This window comes from Emydura macquarii, unplaced genomic scaffold (assembly GCF_026122565.2).
Source record: "Emydura macquarii macquarii isolate MOO-44397 ecotype Brisbane River unplaced genomic scaffold, CSIRO-AGI_Emac_v2 contig_1483, whole genome shotgun sequence".
NCBI lineage: Eukaryota > Metazoa > Chordata > Testudines > Chelidae > Emydura > Emydura macquarii.
The window spans coordinates 721,007-742,703 of NW_027131620.1; the positions used below are offsets into that span (position 1 = coordinate 721,007).

At 65.0% G+C, this 21,697-nt stretch overlaps 5 protein-coding genes across 8 annotated transcripts; 3 read left to right on the forward strand and 2 right to left on the reverse strand.

The window, feature by feature from the left end:
- Positions 1 to 120: 120 nt before the first annotated feature.
- On the forward strand, positions 121 to 4,083 carry ACOT8 (acyl-CoA thioesterase 8). 2 transcript variants are annotated; one of them, XM_067553929.1, is made up of 6 exons: positions 121 to 294; positions 757 to 893; positions 1,898 to 2,123; positions 2,472 to 2,629; positions 3,362 to 3,553; positions 3,659 to 4,083. In XM_067553929.1, exons 1-6 carry the CDS (start codon positions 122 to 124, stop codon positions 3,775 to 3,777), a joined length of 1,005 nt encoding a protein of 334 aa, XP_067410030.1. In that variant the 5' UTR covers position 121; the 3' UTR covers positions 3,778 to 4,083. The 2 variants fall into 2 exon arrangements, with proteins under 2 accessions (XP_067410030.1, XP_067410031.1); XM_067553930.1 differs by lacking the exon at positions 3,362 to 3,553.
- On the reverse strand, positions 3,983 to 8,058 carry SNX21 (sorting nexin family member 21). 2 transcript variants are annotated; one of them, XM_067553928.1, is made up of 4 exons: positions 7,857 to 8,058; positions 6,912 to 7,167; positions 6,414 to 6,544; positions 3,983 to 5,866 (listed from the first exon to the last, which is right to left on the reverse strand). In XM_067553928.1, exons 2-4 carry the CDS (start codon positions 7,147 to 7,149, stop codon positions 5,195 to 5,197), a joined length of 1,041 nt encoding a protein of 346 aa, XP_067410029.1. In that variant the 5' UTR covers positions 7,150 to 7,167; positions 7,857 to 8,058; the 3' UTR covers positions 3,983 to 5,194. The 2 variants fall into 2 exon arrangements, with proteins under 2 accessions (XP_067410029.1, XP_067410028.1); XM_067553927.1 differs by having other exon boundaries at positions 6,387 to 6,544.
- A 3,105-nt stretch (positions 8,059 to 11,163) lies between these two features.
- On the forward strand, positions 11,164 to 14,640 carry TNNC2 (troponin C2, fast skeletal type). Of its 2 annotated transcripts, none has more exons than XM_067554566.1 (6): positions 11,164 to 11,259; positions 12,832 to 12,883; positions 13,079 to 13,222; positions 13,311 to 13,425; positions 13,860 to 13,996; positions 14,329 to 14,640. In XM_067554566.1, exons 1-6 carry the CDS (start codon positions 11,257 to 11,259, stop codon positions 14,358 to 14,360), a joined length of 483 nt encoding a protein of 160 aa, XP_067410667.1. In that variant the 5' UTR covers positions 11,164 to 11,256; the 3' UTR covers positions 14,361 to 14,640. The 2 variants fall into 2 exon arrangements, with proteins under 2 accessions (XP_067410667.1, XP_067410666.1); XM_067554565.1 differs by lacking the exon at positions 11,164 to 11,259 and adding an exon at positions 12,374 to 12,409.
- Positions 14,641 to 16,230: 1,590 nt separating this feature from the next.
- Positions 16,231 to 17,756, forward strand: LOC137157275 (regulator of G-protein signaling 9-binding protein-like). Its single transcript, XM_067554567.1, has 2 exons — positions 16,231 to 16,468; positions 17,207 to 17,756. Exons 1-2 carry the CDS (start codon positions 16,231 to 16,233, stop codon positions 17,692 to 17,694), a joined length of 726 nt encoding a protein of 241 aa, XP_067410668.1. The 3' UTR covers positions 17,695 to 17,756.
- Positions 17,757 to 18,258: 502 nt separating this feature from the next.
- On the reverse strand, positions 18,259 to 20,317 carry UBE2C (ubiquitin conjugating enzyme E2 C). The gene is made up of 6 exons (XM_067554568.1): positions 20,171 to 20,317; positions 19,983 to 20,010; positions 19,688 to 19,774; positions 19,370 to 19,574; positions 18,821 to 18,880; positions 18,259 to 18,500 (listed from the first exon to the last, which is right to left on the reverse strand). The coding sequence occupies exons 1-6, from the start codon at positions 20,278 to 20,280 to the stop codon at positions 18,442 to 18,444; spliced, it is 549 nt and encodes a 182-aa protein (XP_067410669.1). The 5' UTR covers positions 20,281 to 20,317; the 3' UTR covers positions 18,259 to 18,441.
- Positions 20,318 to 21,697: the final 1,380 nt, after the last annotated feature.

Consider the following 21,697-nt stretch of genomic DNA (forward strand, 5'->3'; position numbering starts at 1 on the left):
ATCCTACAGCCAATCGGCGGATGCGTTCGTGTTACCCGCCATAGCAGCCCGCCTTTGCAGGCCGCTTCCGGTCACGGAGAGGTCATTTCCGGTTAGACATTGTGTCACGTGACCAAAGAAGATGGCCGCCTCCGGGAGCGCCGGCAGCTTCCGGGTTCCAGCGGCCGGGGCCGGGGCCGAGCCGCCGGGGAGCGGGGACCTGCCCGAGGGGGAGCAGCCGCCGCCCGGCGACCTGCGCAGCGTCCTGGTCACCAGCGTCCTCAGCCTGGAGCCTCTGGACCTGGATCTGTTCAGGTGCCGGCCGGGGCCGCCCCCCGGAGTCCCCGCCGCGCCGCGCGGGACCGGCCCCCCTGCTCCGCTGTCCCCGCCCAGCGCTTCCTCTCCCCGGGCCCCGCCCGCAGCGCCCCGGCCCGTCTGATCTCGTGCGCGGCCCATCGCCCGCCCGGTCCCCGGGGAAAGCAGCCGCCGGGCGGGAAGCCGGCTTCGCCCTGGAGCCCCGCCGCCCGGCCCAGGCTCGGCTCGGCGCGCCTCGCCGCAGCAGCGAGAACGGGGGAGCCCTTTGGAAACTCACCCGCTTCGTGCTGCGCCGTGCACCAGGCAGAACACCTTAGTTAGCGAGGGGCAGGGACCTCCCCACGCCTTCCTGCCCCTGCTGACATGTGCAAAAGCAAAACACGCTACAATTGCCACCCACTGACCCCGAACACAGGGACTAGTGTCGCCAGGACTAACCTCTGCCTCATTCCCCTTCTGCAGAGGGAGGCACTACTGGGTCCCTTTCACACAGAGGCTCTTTGGGGGGCAGATAGTGGGCCAGGCTCTGGTGGCGGCTGCGAAGGCTGTGAGTGACGACATCCATGCCCACTCCCTGCACTGTTATTTTGTGCGAGCAGGTGAGGAGATCGGAACCACCCTGGTGCTGGGGGGAGGTGGTCTGGTCCAAGAACATTTCTTTGATCATGACTTCTGGGGCAGAGCACAGACAGCACCATGTGTGTTAATGGAGCATGTACCTGTAGAAACAAGACGCTCCACGCTGCCCCCTTCTCTCCTGGCGCAGAGGATGAGAAAACCTCCCCCCATGCCAGGGCAGTCATGTCACCTAGTGCAGGAGTGGAAGGTACCTAGCTACTGCGCTGACCAGGGCTGTATAAGAATGTATATAGACTAGAAGGTAACATGGTTAGTGCACCAAGGATGCTCCAGCCAACATTTCAGCTGGAGGCTCGGGAGCATGGTGGGGAGGATGTTGAGGTCCGAAGTAGGAGCCCCCTGGGTGTTCCCAGCGGCTGCAGTACCCAGCTGTTGCTGGGGTAAAGTGAGGGAGCTTCCCTGGCTGCTACCTGCAGAGTAAGCTGGTCTGATGCATGCTTTTCAGAGCCATCTGGATCTGGGGCCCTTGGCTGGGTGGAGGAACAGCACCTGTCTGGGTTTGGGATTTCACATTGCAAATCACTTCTCTGCCTTGTTTTACACTGCTGTAAAATGGGTAAAGTGACCCAACCTGAGCTCAGGGTGGTGAGCAGTAGTGCACTGCTCTGTCTTAGTCACCCCCTAAAGCCAGTCTCCTCCAAGCCATAACTAGCCTGAAGCAGCCACTGCTGCCTCCATAGAAGCAGCAGCAAAGAGTCCTCATGGGAACAGCTTAGGAAACTGCTCCTCAAAGAGGGATCCTTGGATAGGAATCTCACCTCAGGAGGCATCAGCTTGATAACGTCCAAGGCAGCTCTGGTTTCCAGTCCTGATCCAATGCAGATGATGGGGGCCAGGCAGAGGGTCCCTTCTGTAAGTGTAATCCCCTTTGAGCAGCAACTGTTCGAGCTCAGTGCTCCGTGCTGCCGTTGTGTAGCCAGGAGCGAGACGTTGCATTAAATCATGAGGTCTTTCCCTGTTCCAGGGGATCCCACGGTGCCCGTTCTATACCAGGTGGAGCGGACACGCACAGGGAAGAGCTTCTCTGTTCGCTCAGTGAAGGCCATTCAGCATGGGAAGCCAATCCTCATCTGCCAGGCCTCCTTCCAGCAGAGCCAGGAGAGCCCCGTGCAGCACCAGTTCACCATGCCCCCCGTGCCGCCCCCTGAGGAGCTGCTGACTCAAGAAGAGCTAATTCAGAAATATCTGCAGTGAGTGAATGGAGAGGTCGGAAGCAGGGCAACAGTTTCTGCCCTCAACTGCATGTGCTGGGGCATGGCTGGGGAGAGGCAGCTCTCAGCCTGCTAAGCAGACTCAGCCCACCTCCTGCGGGAGCGGTCCAGCACCAGCAGAGGAGAGTGACAGTGTAATTCTCTGGGCATGGGAAGCTGGTCCAGCGCCTGAGAGCTCTGCCAAAAAACATCTGTCCTGGGGCTGTGAGCTGAAACCATACAGCCGCAGGGGACGTGGGATTCCCCACCAAAGCAGCAGGGCTAACAGGGCTACAGCACTCCTGGCTGGAAATCTAGCACGCGTGTCATTATGTTTGTTTTCTAAAGGGATCCCAACTTGGTGGAGAAATACAGGCTGGGACTCAACAAGATTCTGGCCCAGGAGGTCCCGATTGAGATCAAACCTGTGAACCCACCGGACGTATTCTGCCAGCTGCCTCGGGAGCCCAAGCAGCTGTTCTGGGTGCGAGCACGAGGCCACATTGGTAAGTCCTGCATCAAGGATTGAGTAACCGCGTCCAGCATGCACCCCAGGGCATTCCCCATGTGGGACTCCAGGCTCCCAGCAAGACAGTGCTGCCTGGTAGCGGAGCAGGGAATGGCGGACAGGAACTCCTGGGGCCTAATCCCAGCTCTGCCACTGACTCGCTCTGTGGCCTTGGGCAAGTTCTAGTCAACACTTGCCAGTGTCTTCCTCTGTAGAGTGGGGATAAAGATACTGGGTTTCATGCTAAGGGCTGGGATGCAACTGGTAACTTCCCCTACCTGCGGTGGCCAGAGCATCCCCTGGGGGGGAACCACACAACCAAGACGTAGATCTGGAGCTTTAGAGAAGCACATTGTCTGTGCCTGCAACATTGGCGTGCTAAGGAATGGGCTGTGCTGACGTGGTCCAGACACACTGGGCCCCTAGCCTGTGATGGACCAATGGCTCACACGTGTGCACAGCCCCCCCCCGCCTCTCTAACCCAGGGCAAGCCCACAGTCGAGGGTGCAGCAGGGACTGGCTCCTTTTGTAGCCGCTGGCTCATTCACGGTGTCCTTCAGCCCAGTGGCCAGGTAGAGTGCAGCATCTGAGGGGGCCTGGCCCACAGCTACACGTCCGTGGGGAGCTGAGCCCTCAGCAGCTCCAGGGGCGTGTCCCTGGCGAGGATGAGCGTGGCATGACAGGGTTCATCTCTGGGCTCGCTGAGCCAGTGGTTCTGATTGATTGGCAGGGGAGTGCGATATGAAGCTGCACTGCTGCGTGGCTGCCTACATCTCCGACTACGCCTTCCTGGGCACAGCTCTGCTTCCACACCGGCAACATCCTGTCAAGTTCATGGTTTCCCTTGACCACTCCATGTGGTTCCACGCCCCCTTCCGAGCTGACCACTGGATGCTGTACGAGTGCGAGAGCCCCTGGGCCGGTGAGTCCTCCCTTCGCTACCGCTGCTGGGGGGGAAGCTCCGCCCTGTGCCCGCACTGGGGAGCTGCTGGACCCCAGGGTAATGGATGCTCTCTCTCCTGGGCAGGTGGGTGCCGAGGGCTGGTGCACGGGCGGCTGTGGCGCAGGGATGGAGTCTTGGCTGTCACCTGTGCCCAGGAAGGAGTCATCCGTGTGAAGCAGGGCCCAGCTGAGAGCAAACTGTAGCTGGAGAAGTGGACAGCAGCCACGTCCCCCGGCGGCTCTGGGGGTGCAGGCGGGACAGCTGGCAAGGCTGGGCCCCTGAGCAGAGACGGGCGTGACCAGGAGCAGAGAGAAGCCTCAAGGCAGCAAGATCTCAGTGCCGCTGGGAGGCCTGCACGGCCTGAGAGTGCTGGAGGCTGCGAAGGAGGGACCACGCAGTCACACAAGCTGGGCGAGCATCCGTTTATTGACAGTTAGTTACAGTGTCCTGCGAGGCGCTGGCCTCGGCCTCCCCCACCTACTTCTAATAAAGCCCCTGTGGCACTGAGACTCCGTCTCCGTCTGGAGTTTACACCCGCTCTGCCACAGGCCCTGCTGCGCTAGCACCCCTGGAGTGGCTCTGACCTACACAGACAGGACCTCCCCCCCCCTGCCCGGGGCTGGAGGGAGGGGCAGACAGACGCAAAGGGGTATCGGGAGAGCCGAGGGGGCTGGATCTCTGGCTGCAGGTCGTTCCTGGCTGCACCAGAGAAGGAAGCTGCTGCAGAACCCTTGCAACTTCTCTTTCTCAGTTCTGCTCCCCCCTGCCGCTCCGCCCAGCCCAGCCCAGCCGTTCGGCTGCGGTTCCTGTCCTGGCTCTCGCTCTCGCTTTGAGCGGCCCACGAAGGGCTGGCATTGAGAGGCTCCTAGGGGAGCCCCAGCTACTCCAGCATTAGCCTAGCACAGCAAGGGCCAGCAGGCAGGGGCCGGAGGAGAAGGACTGACTCCATCCTCACAGGGAGTGTCTGCGGATCAGCCCAGCTGCTGCCCTGGCCCTGCGGGTTGCTGCCATCTCCTTGTAGGGGGGCAGGGGAGGGCTCATTTGAACACACTTAGGGGAGTCTCCGCCCCTTTTCCTACCAGGTCCTCACGTATTATTAAAAGTTCCCAGCGAGAGCCCCAGACTTTGCCTGGAGCCAGCGCCTCCCTTTAGTACAGGATCAGTATGGCCCAACTAAACTCCCTTCTAGTCCTAGCAGCTCCCTCCTGAGGGAGGGAGGAGTCGGCCCTGGCACCGGGGGGCTGTGCGCCCAGCTCTGGGGGACAAGGGATTTCACGTACTTTAAGCAGCACATTTCCAAGAGAACGGAGCAGCTGTAGAGAGACCAGCTTCCAGCTGGGCCATCTCCAAGCACCTGCCATGCCAGTCCTGGGCCCCAGCCCCATCCCTCTGCCAACGTACCGCTATCCCTGCTCATGTCCCCGCCTGGGCCTCCCCCACAGCTCTGTCACTGCACCCAGCCTGACCTGCAGCTCTCTCTCTCTAGGCCTCGCCAAGATACGCCCCATCCCTGACCTACGGCCGCCGCTGCTGTTCCAGTCCACATGCACAATCCATCTCCTTCCCCACCACACAAGCTGCTCCACCCTGTGCAGCCCACAGTGCTGGGGGCTCGGCCACTCAGTCCAAAGCCTCCTTGATCAAGAACTCCTTCAGGGTGAGCTGCTGCTGCCGAGCGACCCCACTTCCCGGCAGGCCCTGCAGCCTGGCCTCCGACTGGTGCTTCTCTTTCCCCACCTTCCAGGACAGGTGGATGTGGGCCTGAAGGAAGGGCTCCAGCAAGGGGTGGCTGTCCTGGGCCTCCAGGAGCTGCAGAGCCTTCTCGCAGTAGCAATGAGCCTCGCTCAGCTCATCCAGCTCCTGGTGGCAAACAGCCAGGCCGGCCAGCGTCAGCAGGAAGCGGCCCGAGTTGCAGATGCCTAGCTTGTCCTGGAGCCGGTAGGCGTTGCTCCAAGTGGCCAGGGCCTCTTGGTACATGCCAGAGCAGGTGAGGCGCTGCGCTGCCTGCAGGTCCCGCAGGAAGAAGAACTCCAGGAAGGCGGCGGAGCGGCGGATCTCGGTGATGGAGTGCAGGTGGGCCAGGAACTGCTCGAAGGCCCGGCTCCGCTTGGCGATGGTCTCGGCCGTGAAGTTCCTGCGCAGCCTCTTCCGGGGGAAGGAGACGCCTGCCATGTCGCAGCTGAACTGGCGGCGCAGGCGCCGATTCAGCCTCTCGAAGTCGGAGTAGCGCCGGGCAATGGTGGCAGGGGCCTTGTCAAACTGGCCGGAGCGGATCAGGTAGATGGTGTAGAGCTGGGGTGAGAGCAGAGCCGTCAGGGAGAAGCTGCCGGCCCCTGGGACTCAGCGCGAGGGAGGGCTGGAGCGAGGGGACGCCTGGGGACTGAGCAGCGTGCACGAATCACACCCATGTCGGGGGCTGACCGAAGGGGACGTGCAGAGCCAGCAGTGCAGTGAGCCCCTGGCGGCTCTGCGGGGTGGGGGAGGGTTGGCAGAAGCAGGGGGAGGGGAGCAGGCTGGGTCACAGCGGCAAGCACCTGTCAGCAGTAGTTACCTGAGGCTCGTCTGAGCCGCCAGCACCATCAGAGAAGCAGCGGGAGAGACAGAGACAAGAGTCAGCTCCAGCCCCCTGGCGTGGCCCGGCTCTGGCTCCTCCCTGCGTGGGCGGCACACTCCCAGGGCCTGGGGACCCGCGCGCTTCCCGTCTGTGCTGGGCCAGGAGGAGCAGGGGGCCTCCAGCACCCACAGGGCTGGGCAGCCTGTGCCCATCACCCCCCATCACCCCCCAGCCCCCACCCCGGCAGGTGTCACTGACCACATATTTGGCGGAGCGCTCACTCACGACGCTGGCGTTGGTGACCTCGAAGAGCAGCCGCTGGGGAACCAGGCTGCTGCGCGATCGCCTCCACAGGTCCTGGAGCTGGCGTGTCAGCTGGCTGCTGCCCGGGCGCTCAGCCGGGGAGGGGCTTTGATCTGCACCCGAGACGAGACGAGCCAAGCAGTCACCCCCAGACCGGCACAGGCCAGCCAGGCGCTGTGTAACGGGACAACTCCCGCCGGGGCCGGGGCCAGGGCGCCCCGCTGCAGAGAGGTCTGGGGAGCGCAGGGCTCCCCGTTCGGTGCAGTTGCATGCAGCCCACTGGAACTTGCACCTCCCAGGGGCTCCTCCCGCCAGCCTGCCTCCAGCCAGCACCTTGGGGCTTGGTCTCAGGCTGCCCCCGCCCTTCAGAGGAGCTCCCCATGCGCCCCCACGCCACCTCCTCCCCCCCAGCAGAAAGGGGTCCTGGCTGCGCCATCGCCCCCCACCCTAGACCCTAGTAAATGGGACTCTGGCACCTGCCTCCATTCTCCGTGACTCCCACGTCCCTAGGCAGCCCCGGCTCACACGGGTCCCCCAGCTCCTCATCCTCCTCCTCCTCGTTGCTGAAACTCAGGGTGCCACTGAGCCGCGTAGACAGCCCCTCGGTGTCATCCTCCAGCTCCGAGCTCTCCGGGAATTCCTCCACCTCGGGGCCTTCTGCCCCCGCTGCCTCCCCAGCCAGGGCGTGCCGGAGGCGGTGCAGCAGGCGGGAGGCCATGGCGGCTCAGCGCAGGAGCTGCAGGGGGAGAGGCTGGTCAGGAAGGGCGGGCGCTGCGTGGGAGAAGGCGCTTGCACCGCCGGGCGGGAGGGGGGCGATGGCTGTGGTGAGATGGGAACTTTAGATACCAAAGCCACGGGGAGGAGGCAGAGCTGGGGGGGAGGAGGGGGCACAATCCTGCACCTGCCAAATCCCCCCTATTGCCTCAGCCCCTGGGCCCCCAGGAGGGGAGCAGGGGCTGAGGCAATGGGGGAAGTTTGGGGTCAAGTCTGAAGCCGGGTGGGGGGCAGGGGGCAGTCAGGGGCTTCCCAGCCAGTCGCTCCAAGCACTTCGTGGGGTTCGCTGCAGACTTGCAAGGAAACGAGGCAGCGACACCCGCGGCCCCGTCACCCCAGGACAGACAGACAGACACCCCCCCCCCCCCCCCCGCCCAGAGCCTGGCCTGCCCCCCGCCCCTCTGCTCGCCTGCACCAGCCCCGGGCTGCGGTGGCGGGCTGCGGTTTGCTGCAGGGGCAGCGAGCTCCGTGCCCCGGGGGGGGAGCTGGGGGCAGCGGGGGGGCGAGGGCGGCTGGGGTTCAATGGGCGGGGGGGCGAGGGCGGCTGGGGGTCGCGGGGGCCATGGGGTGCCGGGCTGCCCGCGGGAGCGCAGGGGCGGGGACGGGCCGGACTATCCGGGGCCCCGGGCCCGGCCGCTCCCAGCTGCTCACCGGGGCCGGGGGCCGGGATCCGGGCTGCGATGGCCGCTCGGCCGCGGCTCCTCCTTGGATCCTCCCTGCCGCGACTCCGGCTGCGGCTGCGGCGCCGGCTCCGCCTCCGCCCGGGAACCCGGATCCTGCCCGGCCCGGGACTGGCTGATCCCGATCGGGCGGGCGGCGCTTTCCCGTGTGCACGGTGCCTAATCTGGATCCACCTCCCCCCACCCCACCCAATCCGGAGTTAATCCTGAGCCACACAGCGGCACTCCACCAATCCGGATCCATCCCTCTCTCCCAGTCTGGATGACCCCGAGCCCCGTCCGCAGGGCAGCCAACCGCATCAGCCTACTCCTCCCTCGTCACCCGTCCCCCGACCATCCAGCCAATCCGGAGTCAATCCAGATCGAACCCCAGCGTGTGTGGAGTGCCCTGTCCTGATTCTAACTTGATCTAGTAGGATTCAGTGCCCCATGCCCTGGATCAGGATCCAGCCCCCAGAGGCTATGTGCACATTCCCCTAACTCAGATCAAACTGTCCCTGAGCACAGGGTGCCCAATTCGCCCCACCCAGGGTGGGTTTATCTAAAGACTCGTCCAGTGGGGGAGTTCAGCCAAGAGGACCCCAAGGAGATCCACAAATCCAGGGCTCCCAGCCCTGGGACCCCCACACGGGTGGGGATCACCTGCTCCCGCCCCCCAGGGACATGAAGCCGGCAGCGTGTGAGAGCAAGTGTCCAGGGACTGTCCTGGGACCAGGCTACAGGACACACTCCTGGTGGAGGCGCGCTCACAGCCCCATGCCTGCCTCTGTCCTGGGTGGGCAGCTGCTGGCTCCCCAAGGCTCTGCGTCTCTCCAAACTGGGAACCGGCCATGGCCTGGGCACCCGTCCCAGCCCCAGCCTGGACCCAGCTGCTTCCTTGCCTTATTTAGAGAGATGCCGCCACTCCCTGCTCCGCGCGTTTCTTCGGAATGTCTATTAATATCAGGAGGAGCCCAGCCCAGCCCAGCTGTTCCCATCAGTCCGCCACCTCACTTGGCGCAGTGGGGACCCAGCTGGGCCGAGGGCTCCCACGGGCTCTGTCCCCACTCCTGCCTCCTCGGACCTTGCCCTGCCCACAGAGAGACTGTGCCCGGCTCTGCTCTGAGCAGGGAGGGCCCCCGAGGCAATGGCACAGGGCTGGCCCTGTCTCCTGTGCGGCCAGCTCGCCCTCTCCCATGCATTCCCCAGGCTCCACCAGCCTGGCTGGCATCAGCCCCAGGTTCCACGTCAGACACAGGTCGCTCTGCAGTGGGGACACAGAACAGGAATTGGGGGCAGCGCTTGGCCCTCCCCCAGGAACCACAGGTGCTTTGTGCTTGCCAAGGGGGCCTGAGGGGGGACGGTGAGTGGGAACCGAGTGACGGGGGCTGGGCTCTCGCTGAGGAACCTGCGTCCAGAGTCAAATCAAAGCATCCCGCACCAGGGCATTGACTGTGCCAGTTCCCAGCCGTGCAGTGGCCCCTGGATTGTCCCCTTAACCAGCCCCAGCAGCCAGCAAGGCCCCCTTCGTGCCACCGCCCCGCTCTGTAAACATGGCATCAAAGGCAGGGCTAAGGCAGCCTGGGCTCCTAGCAGCTGTTCCGGGCCTGGCCATTCCCGTGAGTGGGTCTGGGCTGCCCGGGCTGGAGGGGGACTGGGCTTCCCCTGCCTTTGACTGTCGCTGTGTTCACATGCACAGCGCCTGCCCTGTATCCAGATGGGTGGGAAACTGGATCCCAATATAAACAAGCGAGTGTAGGGTGGAGAGATCCCAACGCTGCCAGAGGAATTTGAACCTCCATGCAGGACGAGGACAAGGCTTTAGCAGGAGCGCACGGCCTGGCCCGGAATGACTGACCCCCCCCAAGCCTATGCATGGAGCAGCACGGGGTGATGGGGCATCCTGCCCTACCCTGCTGCTGTGCTATGTCCCCCCACTCGGAGAAAGGCTGGGGAAGATGCTGTGACTGCAGCGCCCCAGAATCCCTGGGTGTGGGGTGGAAATCCAGGCCTGGCTCTTTTCCCAGCTCCGAGGCCGAGTGTGGCGTGGCTGGGAATGGCAAGGCCCGAAGCAAGCCTGGCTCCTGTGGGCCCATCCTCCGCTAGAGTCCTGGGCACGTCGCTGCACTTCCCGGGGCTGTGGTGCTGTGTGACAGCCTTCCTGGGCGGGACAGGCAGCGCCTCAGCCGTACGCAGGGCTAGATGGCCATCATCCACCATGCCGGGCCCCTTGGAGCTGCGCCGGTCCCATCGCCTGGTTCTCCAGGCCAGTCTCCTCCAAGCAGGGTGTCCTGAGCCCGACTCCCTGCCATGGGCTTGCAGAGCCAGGAGGATCCTGCTCCTTGCGCTCTCCGTCTGGCAGCGTCTCGGGGTGAGATGATGAGCAGGATGGGCTCTGCCCCAGCCGGAGGGGCGTAGCTTGGAGCCAGGCCCCTTACCAGGAACGCAGGGACGGGGGAGCAATGGCCCCAGAGTGACGGGGAGGAGGAAAGCCGGGACGGTGGCTGAGAACAGGGGGTGGGGGTAGAAACACGCAATGAACCCAACCACCGAAATAGTCCTCGCGTTTGAGGCCAGAAGGGCCACCAGCAAGAAAGGAACGGGCTAAACACGCCAACCGCACGTCCCGGGTCGGGAGCTGAGCCTGCCTGGGAAGGGCCGGGCGGGGCAGAGCACTTGGCGTGTGCGAGTTGCCCCGGTGCGGACTGGCTGCGTCCGAGCTCCTGGGCCTTCACCAGCTTCTAGCACAAAATGACGAGATGTCCTCGGCCTGGGACCGGGCGCACGCGCCCCCTCGCCCACCCGTCTACCTCCCCCCACCTCCCCTGCCCTGCCCAGCCTGCCTCACCCCAGTCCCAGCCCGGGGGCGGGGGGCATATGGATGTCACCCTCCGTTCTGTGCTGAAGGCAATAGTCAGAACCCCCCACACTCCCCTCTTCCGTGGGCTGCCGTGGGCTTGCCTTGGCAGGCTGGCCCTGGTCCCAGGACTCCAGCTGGCTCCGTTTGGAACCCGCCCGCCGGGCCAGCCCACGGCAGGTGCTCAGCAGGAAGGAGCCGGGAGGGAGGAGCAGCGTCTCCGTGCCCTGCTCCCTGCAGGGGTTGGATTTCTCCCCGACTCCCCGACCTGCTCTTAATCCCACGGCTTGGCCAATAAAGCTGTTGCTAAATTAGGTAAAATGGCTCTGCCGCCAATCGGGGGGCGCGGCTTCGTGGGAGGGGAGCTGATAGGCCGTGCAGAGAGCGGCACCCAATGGCGTGGTGCTGGGCGGCAGCGTGCTGGGCGAAGACCGTACAAATTGGGGCGCCAGGGGTGGAGGGGAAGCTTCTGGGGTCTGCTGGGTGCAGGACGCGGCGACTTAGCTCCGTGGGCGCTGCGGGGTGACCAGCCACCATGGTAAGCGTCTGGGCGGGAGCATCCCGGGGCCAAGCCAGCGCGGTACAGCCGGGGCCCAGCGCTGGCGCTGGCTGGACTGCGGAGGGCTCGTGGGGTCCTCTGCTAGGAGCCAGCGAGCTCAGCTGTGTGCCCATCGGCGTGGCTGGCACGGGCCGGCCAGGGACCCAGAAATAAAGTCGGGTCCTGCAGGGCAGAGCTTATGGTCAGCTGGAGCCGCTGTCCATGGGCAGGCACCCCACGTCGGGCAACTCCTGCGCCCCGCATTAGCGGGGGGCGAAATGGCTTTGGCTGGTTGTATGAGCTCGAGGGTGGGGGGGGAGGGGATTGCAGTACCACCGCCACTCGGGGAGGTGGGGGGGGGGCAGTTTGGGGCATTTTAGGAAAACAAGGGGCTGCCATTGCCATTGGCAGAGGGTCACCCGGGGAATGCCCCTGAACCTGCAGTGTGGAGCAGGACCAGGCGCCTAAGGGGCCAGGAGACCTGGGGCAGGAACGGGCAGGGGCTGCTCCCATCTCCGCTGGGCGAGGCAGCCCTGAGCAGTCCCTGTCCTGCATGGGGACTCTGGCGTGCTAGCATCCCCAGTCATTCGGGTGGGGCCGGGGTGCAGGGTTGAAGGGCAGGAGGCTGAGTTTCAACTCCAAGGAGGCAGAGGCTGGCTGGGATTCAGGGGCAAGGCTGAGCGCAGCCACGGGCTGGACCCAGCAGGCTGGGCAGTAAACTGAGCTCTGGGTCATGAGACACCCAGCCGCGGTCCCGCCAGCTCCCTGCAGCTGCCTAGGCCTGGCCCTTAAGGAGTAACTCAATCCGGTTCCCAACAGCTGCGTGAGCAGGGGCCTCCCGCTGCTCCCCTATAAGGGGCGCCGGGTCTCTGCTAAGAATAGCTGTGCACGTCCGGCGGAGAACGCCCAGCCCGCGGTTCTGCTGCAGGTGTCCGGAACCAGGGCAGCAGCATGGGCTGGACTGGGAACGGGGCAGCCAGGTGCGCTGGGCTCAGGGCCTGCAGGCCAACACCCGGCCCCTGGGCTGTGTCCAACCAACGGCCCAGCCAGGGAGCGGCGTGCGCCAGTGGGGAACACGTGCCCAGCACGGTGTAAGCAGGGCAGGGGGCTCTGGGCCGCAGCCTGCGGGATGTCGGAGCCAGCTACAGAGGTGACGAGACGCTTGGCAGCCCAGACGGGGTCTCGCTGCAGGGACTGGCCGGGGGCCGCCCGTGCCGGTGCACAGCTGTGTTAGCACTTGTGAAGCACGGCTGGGCTGTGTAAATTACGTGTGACACGCCCACGCTTGCCTTTCCCTGGCACTGGCCTTGCACCCACGGGCACGGGATGCCGGCCTGGGTGGCGGGGCTCCGGGCCGTGCAACTGAGCCCAGACCTGCCTGGCTCCAAGCCCAGGTGCCAGAGCTGTGCTGGGGTCAGCGGCAATGATCAGCCGTGGGGGCCCGGGGCTGGGTGTGGCTCAGGGACCCGCTCGCCTGCACCCTGCGAGCAGAGGAGGCTGCAGGCCGGGGCTGGCGCTGGGGTGGGGAGCTCGCGGGGCGCTCGGTGAGCAGCTGCTTTGTTTGCCTTGCAGACGGACCAGCAGGCGGAAGCGCGGTCCTTCCTCAGCGAGGAAATGATTGCGGGTGAGTGTAACTGACCGAGGAGCTGCTGGCTGGGACGGGCAGAGGGGAACAGGCCTGGCTGCCCCACCCCCACGGCACCTGGGGGATGCCCGTGCTCAGGCCTGAGCAGCGCCCGGCGCTGGCCGAGCTGAGGACCGTTCTCAGTGGCTGGCTCCGCCCCGCCCTGCCTCGCCGCTAACACGGCCTCTCCTGCAGAGTTCAAGGCCGCCTTCGACATGTTTGACGCGGACGGCGGCGGGGACATCAGCACCAAGGAGCTGGGCACAGTGATGCGGATGCTGGGGCAGACGCCCACCAAGGAGGAGCTGGACGCCATCATCGAGGAGGTGGATGAAGATGGTGAGCAGCGTCTCCCTCTTCGCGTAATCCCGGGGGAGGGGGCCGGGGCTGGCGGTCCCTGACCTGGTGCCTGGCTTCTTCCCCGCAGGCAGCGGCACCATCGACTTCGAGGAGTTCCTGGTCATGATGGTGCGCCAGATGAAAGAGGACGCCAAGGGCAAGTCGGAGGAGGAGCTGGCGGAGTGCTTCCGCATCTTCGACAAGTGAGTCGGCGCGGCCAGGGACGGGCCAGGGCGAAACCAGCACGCGTCTCCCCCAGCTCGGCCGGGGGTTCGCAGACGGCTGAACTCTGCTGCCTCCCGCTGCAGGAAGGGTCAGTGGCCCAGTGGCCATTGCCCAGGCGGCTCGGCCCGTGGCCACAGACCCGTCCCGTCTGGCTGCCTTGAATGACGTCACTGCCTCCCTCTCATCCCAGGGGATGCCCATCTCTGCCCCAGCTGGACCTGCCAAGCCCTGGCTGAGTCTCAGCCCTCCGGGCGCCTGCTGGCTGCAGCAGCAGCTGAACCAAATGGGGGGGCTGGTAGAGCAGGGGCCAGGCTAAGGGCCCGGCCAGGCCCGAGCCCCCTGCAGACCCGGTTCTCTGCCTGCGAGCCCCACAGGCCAGGCCTGCTCAGAGCCCCCTGCCCTGCCCCCACAGGAACGCGGATGGCTACATCGACGCCGAGGAGCTGTCCGAGATCTTCCAAGCCTCTGGGGAGAGCGTGACGGCCGAGGAGATCGAGGAGCTCATGAAAGACGGGGACAAGAACAATGACGGACGCATTGACTTTGACGGTGAGGCCCCGGGCTCCCTCTGCCAGGCTTTGCGGGTCTGCCCAGGGCAGTGCCCCCGCCCCAGCCCCGCCCCACCCCGAGCCCAGCTGGATCTGTGCTCAGAGCTCGCCTAAGCTCCAAGAACTCCACCGTCCTGGCCTCTCAGCTGAGCTGAGGGCTCCCCCCAGTACAGTGGGGCCACAGCTGGCTGCTGGTGCCAGGGTTCCTGGTAGCCCAGTGTGTGGGGTGCAGCGTGGGGGGGCGGCTGTGAGCATTGTGCTGCAGGACACACGCAGCGCGCCCTCCCCAGGCCCCCGGCACTGACCAGGCTGCCCGGCTGCTTGTGTTTGCAGAGTTCCTGAAGATGATGGAAGGCGTGCAGTAAAGGCCCCACATTCCCGCGAGCCAGGCCCAGCTCCCAGCCCTGCTCCATCACCGCCCGGCAGATCTAAGCCCACGCTGGGAGCAGCCGCCAGCCAGAGCGCCTGCCCTCCTTTGCCCTTCGAAGCGCCAGCTGGGCCAGCTTGCTTTGTACGGCTCCAGCACTCCCGGAGATGGGCTCCCTCGCGGCCCTGGGGCTCTGGACTCACCTCTCACTCTTTTTCCATGGCTGTAAAATGCTGTGTATAGTACAGAAGCCTCATTAAAAGGGTCAAAGGTTTGAAGCTGCTGGAGCCTGGCTTTGATACGGGGGGCAGACCCGGGGGGCAGGGGAATCCTGGGCACAACCCCAGCGCAGGCCCCTGGAGCCGCGTGCTGTGCAGACCTCCCATGCAGGACACCAAGGCGCTGGCCAGGGGCTCGGCTCACGTCGCCGAGGAACGGAGCATCGCCAGGGCCCCACCGTGGGTATCTCCAGCACCTGGCCCCCCCACTCAGCAAGCAGGGCCCCTCGTGCCCACGCTGCGGCCCTGTACTGGAGCGGGGCCCCTGCCCCGAGCGCACAGCCTGGGGTCGCCGTGCGGGGAGCAGCTGGCACCGCGCACGCAGGGCTCTGCTCCGGCCGTTCCCACACGGCCGCTGGGGAGCGGGCCAGCAGTGAGCTCAGATTTTCCGCAGGGGAAGAGCTCGTTCACACGCAGCGCTCGGCTCGTTAGCACGCAAGCCAGCCCCTTCCTGTGGGGCTGCAGGGGCAGCCCGGGGGGGCCAGGCCTGGGGCAAACCCCGCCACTACCTGAGGGCAGGGCTGGCTCACGGGGCGCAGGGGCTGGGAACATGGGGACACTCTTATTCTGGGGGGTGGGGGTGGAGTCACATTGAGCCCCCTCCTCCAGGGAGCTGGGCAGGCAGCCCATCACCAGCCTGGCCATGGCCGCGAGGGCACGGAGCCCAGGGACCCGCCACGATGGCAGCGCAGCTCTGCTCTCCCTTCCAGGATCCGCTGCTGCTCCCGGCACCGGAGCCGGCCACAGCTCAGACCCTGGGCCAGCCCCACTGCTGCATGGCCCCATCACGGGCCTTCATGCTCTAGCAGGGTCAATTTCAAACACCCCCCTTAACAGTTAGGGGTGGGGAGAGACAGCCAGGGTGGGGCAGGCCCTGGGCTCAAGGCCCCCCATCCCCAGCAGCTGGGGAGCCCAGAGCCGCAAGTAGCGACAGCAGCAAACTTTGGGGGCCCTGGAGGCCAGGAAACCCCTCTTCCCTACCACAGGGCCTCAGGGGTTAAACCCAGCCACAGAAACCAGGAGGCAGCGCTGGCCCCAGGGGCGCCTTGCAGCCTGCCTGGACCTGCTGCCGCTCCCCTGGGACCCCAGAGCCCGCCCCGAATCTGCCATCGCCTCAGCCTGGCCCCAGACGCCTCCAGCAGCCCAGAGCGAGGGAGCCGCTGCGAGAACGGGGAAGCCCAGGGGCTGGGGTGGCCCCTGGCAGAGCAGCTCCGGCCAGCTCCCACCCCGGGGAGCATCACTGCAGTGACGGGACTGGAGCAGGGAGGTGGCGTCCTGGCAGGGGGAGAGGCCGGCGCCTCCAGGGAGAGTGGCTGGGGCGTGCGTGCGTGTCTGCACAGCACAGGCCGCCTTCCCACTTGGAAAACAGCTGGAGCCAAGCAGAGGGGTCCTGCGGCGCAGACAACAGCCTCCCCCAGTGGGTGCAGAGCCCTTCGCAGCACAGCCCTCTGGCTGCTCCGGGCGTGGAGGAGCCCCCTCGACAGCAGGACCCAGGACCAGCCAGCCGGGCTTCCCCACCCACCCCCCGCAGGCAGCGGAACAAACCAGGGCCAGCTGAGGCCGTGGTGGAGCAGGGCCGGACCGGGCTGCATGCAGGCGCTGGAGAGGGAACCCCCGGGAGCAGGCTCCCTGCCCCGGGACACGTCCCCTGGGCCCCACTCCCCGATGTGGGAGGTGAGGGGGGAGTGTGCAGCCGCCCACACCTCCCTGAGCAAAGTCATTGCCTGGCACAGGCAGCTGGCGCTGCAGCTCGGGGGCACGTCCGACTCGGCCCAGCTGCGGGAGGAGCTGCAGGAGAGGAGCCAGGAGGTGCACGCGCTCAGCCAGGGTAAGGACTGAGCCCAACCCGTCAGTGGCCGGGGACTCCCCGCTGGGAGCAGGGCAGATGATGCCATGCTGCCCTCCCGCCCACGGGGCACGGCCAATGCTCCCGGTTAACGGGGGGCACAAAGCCAGAACAGCCCCCTCCCCCCAGCACCGGGGCTGGGACCCTGCTCTTCCCCTGCCCGCAGCTACAGTGCTCAGCCAGCTTGGGCTGATCTAAGCGCAGGGGCCACACGCTGCCGGTGGCCAGCTGCTGCTTCCCTCTGCCTGCCGCTGGCACCTGCGCCCCACGGGCAGCTCCCCCAGCCAGGCCTGGCGCAGAGCAGCTCTCATGGGCATTTCCGACAGCTAATGCATGCCTCCCCCTCCCGTCCCTTGTCCCCATGCAGAGGAACAGCCTCTAGCCCGAGCCCAGGGCTCACCCCTGCTACACGCTCAGACCTTTAACCTCCACCCCTGGCTCCCCGGTTGCTGGTTCCCCCGACCAGAGGGCAGAGCACGGCCCTTGCACGAGTGCGCCTGGGGCCCCGCCTGTGGGCAGGAGCACATCATGCAGCCACCCCCCCCAGCCGGGCAGACACCTGGCGAGCCAGCTGTCCCCGCACCCAGCTGGCGCTCCCTGCCCCGCAGGGCGTTTCATTGCTGGGTGGCTGTTAGTTACCGCCACTCCAGCCGACGGGGCACTTTGCGCCGCTGGCTTCCCTCGCAGGAACGGTAACTGGGATGTCTTTGCTCCCCCTAGGCCTGCGGAACATGCTCCTAGCCGGGCTGAGGCAGCCGCTGGCCCGCCCAGAGCGGCTGGAGCTCGAGAGGCTGTGGGTGCTGTGCCTGTCGGCGCTGGAGCTCTTCCACCAAGACCTGTGCAGAGCCCATCACCTCTGCCAACTCTTCCCCCTGCAGGGGTCAGGGGTACAGCTGCTCAATACTGGAGTCACGGGGAAGGCCACCGAGGGAGGGCACAAGACCTGGAGGAGGCCAAGCCACAAGCGGACCAGGAGCCCAGAGCAGCTGGGTGCTGTGCCCGGCCTGGAGGAGCAGATTGAGCAGGTGGGGGTGATGCTGCTGGAGATGGAGACCAGAGTGAATGTCCCTGTCTGGACAGTGGAGGCTACGGAGGAGGCCTGGCCTGAGAGCGTGTGCGGCGAGACCCAGGCTGTGGCGGTGGCGGCTGGCCCGGGGTGCTGCAGGCAGGGTGGGGGCTGGCCTGCACGCTGCTGCACAGCGTCATGACTCACTCTCCACGCCCAGGGGCAGGACTTTGCTCCCAAGGGGAGGAAATCCAGAAGAGGGACCCTCAGCCACAGCAGCCCAGAGAGGCAAGTTCCTCGGAGCACAGCGGGGAGAGCTAGGCAGAGGGGCTGGCTTGGGGGAGGAGCAGGTTGGCTGCGGCAAGCCCGAGACAGCGCTGGCAAGGGACCAGCTGCGAGGTGTGAAGGGTGTTACCAGCGCAGGGAGGAAGAGGCGTCCCCCTGCAGCACACGCACTGCAGGGAGCCGTGGCGAGGCGGCGGCTGGTGGATTAATAAACGTCATTGTTCTCCCACTTGTGTTCCTCCCTTTAGCGCCCCCGACTCAGGGAACCATTTCCACACCGCAGTGGTGACGGAGGTGTCTGAAGTCACAGACGTGTGCTTGGACTCCCTGTCTGCCGGGGCGCTGGCGGTGGGATACCAGCACCGTTCAAAGGTGCCCCGGGTTCAGTTCCTGCCGGGGCACGGCAGTCAGGCCAGAGGGGTCAGCGTGGCCCAAGACACCGGGCAGCCACCTGCAAGTACCATGAACTGCAAAACCCGAGTTAAAAAATGAGCGTTTATTTATACAGTCACGGGGGTTCCCATTGCAGAATTCATGTAAACCAGTCCATGAGAGTCCTGTACATAGCAGGCAGGGGAAGACAGTTCCAGAGAGCAGAGAGAGACGGACAAAGACAGACAGACAGACAGACAGACAGCTGCAGCATGGACAGGGAACACAGACGTCAGGTCTCCTGGCTCTTCGCCTGCTTTACGTAGGTTTCCTGCAGATATTTCTTGAAGGCTGGGGAGGGAGGTGGGGAGAGGGTTGGAGGGGGCAGACGCCGGGACCACAGGAGGTTCACCCTGGGTCTCTCCACTCACGATAGTAGCGCTACGTGGCTGGCTGGCCAGAGCAGGCTCCACAGGAAGCTAGCCGATTTCCCAACTGGGCAGGAAAAGGAAGCCAGGCCAGCAAGCGGCCGAGTCCCAGGGCCCAGCCCGCTGGGGAGCAGCTCAACTCCGGGCTGGCCCGCAGACAGCTCAGCTGCCACTCGGCATGCAGGTGACGCAGGAGTAACCAGAACGCCTGGTGCCCGATGGGCCCCGCCGGGAGACACTCACCTGCTTGGTTCTTCCAGAGGTCGGCCGCGTGCGTGTTCAGGGGGCTCTCCGTGTTCGGCTCTGAGGGGCAGGAGGAGAAGACAGAGTGGGTCAGTGCCAGGGCAGAAGAGGCTGCCCGTTACTTATGCAGCCAGGCGCCCGCCCCGCTCCAGCCAGTCCCACTGTCCCGCCAGGCTGCCCTGCTCTCTTCAGCCTGGTGCCCTGAGCCTCCTGCCCCGGGGCACAGCTGTCACTCCAGGAGCCCCCGCCACGGACCAGGCCCCAACCCTGCCAGGCCTTGTGCAAGCCTAACAAAAGCAGTGTCCCTGCCCCGAGAGCTGATGGGCCGGACAGCAGAGCCGGTGGCAGACGGATACGCAGGCAGACGGGGGAGCGACACCGGTCAGCGCGAGGGGCTGTGCTCACATCCACCAGTGCACTAGTCACCTCCGAATTCGGGGGCAAGCAAAGCCAGCGAGAGGAGCCTGCGGTGGGGAGGGGGAGCCGGGAGCTCAAAGCCCCAGGACCGGGTGTGTGTGTGTGTGCGCGCGCGCGTGTGCACAGCCTCACCTGCCAGCAGGCTCTGGATGGACAGCAGGATGGTGCGGACGTCGTAGAGCGCAGACCACTTCTCCTTCAGGATGTCCAGGCAGATGTTGCCCTGCGTGTCCACGTTGGGGTGGTAGCAGGGGGTGATGAACTTGACGGTGGGGGCGTTGTAGGGATAGCCGTCGGGGAACTCCAGGGACAGCTTGTACCGCAGGTCCTGGTAGACCTAGGGCAGGGGCGGTCAGCGGGAGGAGCCCAGCCCCACCGGACGCTGGACACCGGGGCCCAGCCCCCAACCCAGACCCGCCCCCCGGCCCCCCGAGCCCAGCCCCCGCTCACCGTCCCTGCCGCGCCGTCGATGGTCCCGATCCAGCGGAAGAGATTGTCCGACTCGGGGAAGGCGGAGATTCCTGCGTCGCCGGCCATCTGCGCAGGGACAGAGACGGGGCCGGGTCAGGGGGGGCCGGGGGCAGCACAAGGGCCGGGGCGGGGCCGGGTCAGGGGGGGCCGGGCTCAGTCCCCGGGGCCAGACCGCCAGGTGCCCCTGGGCCGGGCGGGAGGCGGCGGCGGCGGCACCCCCCCGGGGTGTCATCCCGCGGGCCGGGCCGGGCCCAGGGTGCCGGGCGCTACTCACCATCAGCGTCATCAGCTCCTGCTGCAGCCTGCGGAGAAGGGAGGCGGTCAGTGGGGCGCGGCCGCAGGCAGGGTCGGTCGGTCGGTCGGTCCGTCCGTCCCCCCAGCCCCCCAGCCCCCACCCGGTCCCGGTCCCGGCTCCGACCCCCCAGCCCTGGTCCCAGCCCGGCCCGGCCCGGCCCCGCTCACCGCTTCCCGACGGAGCCGCGGGCGGCGCTGCTGCCGGGCTCGGCCCCCTTGCGGGCGGCGGCGGCGGCGGCGCCGGGCCGGGCGGCGGGGTCCGCGTTCTGCGAGGCCATGGCGGCGCTGCCCCCGCGCTCCCTCCCGCGCCGGCGTTTGAATGTTTCAAACCTCCGGCCCCTCAGCCAATCAGCCGCCCGCTGTGTTTCGATCCAGCCAATCGCCGCTCGCCGGGGACGCGGGCGCCCTGGCAACTGGCCCCTCCGGATCCATCAGCCGCAGGATTGGTCCGATGGAGCGTCAATTACCCGGCGTTGGCTGCTGGCGGTGACGCAAGGCCGCTCGCTGAGCCCCGGCTCTTAAAGGGCCAGTAACCGCAGACACAGCGTCTCCGCCCCGCTGCTAGCCCTGGTGACGCTGGGTCCAAAACAGGATCGGCAAATGCACACTGCCTACCACGACCTCAACTGACTGCTTAGAAGCATGTGGTGCACCCTGAAAGCAAGACTCAGCCCTTGAAAAAGTGAAGAACTCACCCCATTTAGAATATTTTTGCATAACATGACTAACGAATGCACCCATGCAAATGGGCATCAAGTATTAAGTCATTGCACGTGATTTCTTGATGTCAGTAGGTTATAGAGACACATCGGCTTCATCTGTGACAACCCCCATCTTGGAAGAGTTAAATGCTTCAGAACTGGATCCCAAACAGATGGCTGCTTGTGCGTTTGAGGGAGTTGCAAACTTCTCTGGAAGACATGGTGGGATATAAGCATTGCTCAGAAAAAAGTGTAATCTTCTCTCTCCTATACATAATGCAGAGGCCATCTTAATTTCAGTACCCAGAAAGATAATAGAGCAAATAATTAACCAAACAGGTAGAAGATATTAAGTAACAATCAGCATGGATTGGTCAAAAACAAATCCTGTCACACCAAGCTAATAGCTTTCTTTGACAGCGTAACAAGTCTTGTGGATGGGGGGGGGGCGGGAGGAGGAAGGGGTTGATGTGGTATACATTGACTTTATTAAGGCTTTTGATATTATCTCACAGGCTCTCTCAAACAAACTAGGGATCTACAACCTAGACGGAGCTACTACAAGGTGGGTGCATAATTGGTTGAGAAATCCTTCCCAGAGAGTAGTTATCAGTGGTTCACACTCAAGCTGGAAGGGCATATCAGGTGGGGTCCCGCAGATATGAGTTTTGGGTCTGTTTCTGTTCAATATTTTCATCAGTGATTTAAAGAATGGCATAGAGAGCACACTTATAAAGTCTGTGGATGATACCAAGCTGGGAGGGTTACAAGTGCTTTGGAGGATAGGATTAAAATTCAACATGATCTGGACAAACAGGATGAAATTCAATAAGGACAAATGCAAAGTGCTCCACTTCAGCAGGAACAATCAGTTGCGCACACACAAAATGGGAAATGACTGCCTAGGAAGAATTGCAGAAAGGGATCTGGGGGTCACAGGGGATCACAAGCTAAATAGGAGTCAACAGTGTCACACTGCTGCAAAAAGAGCAAA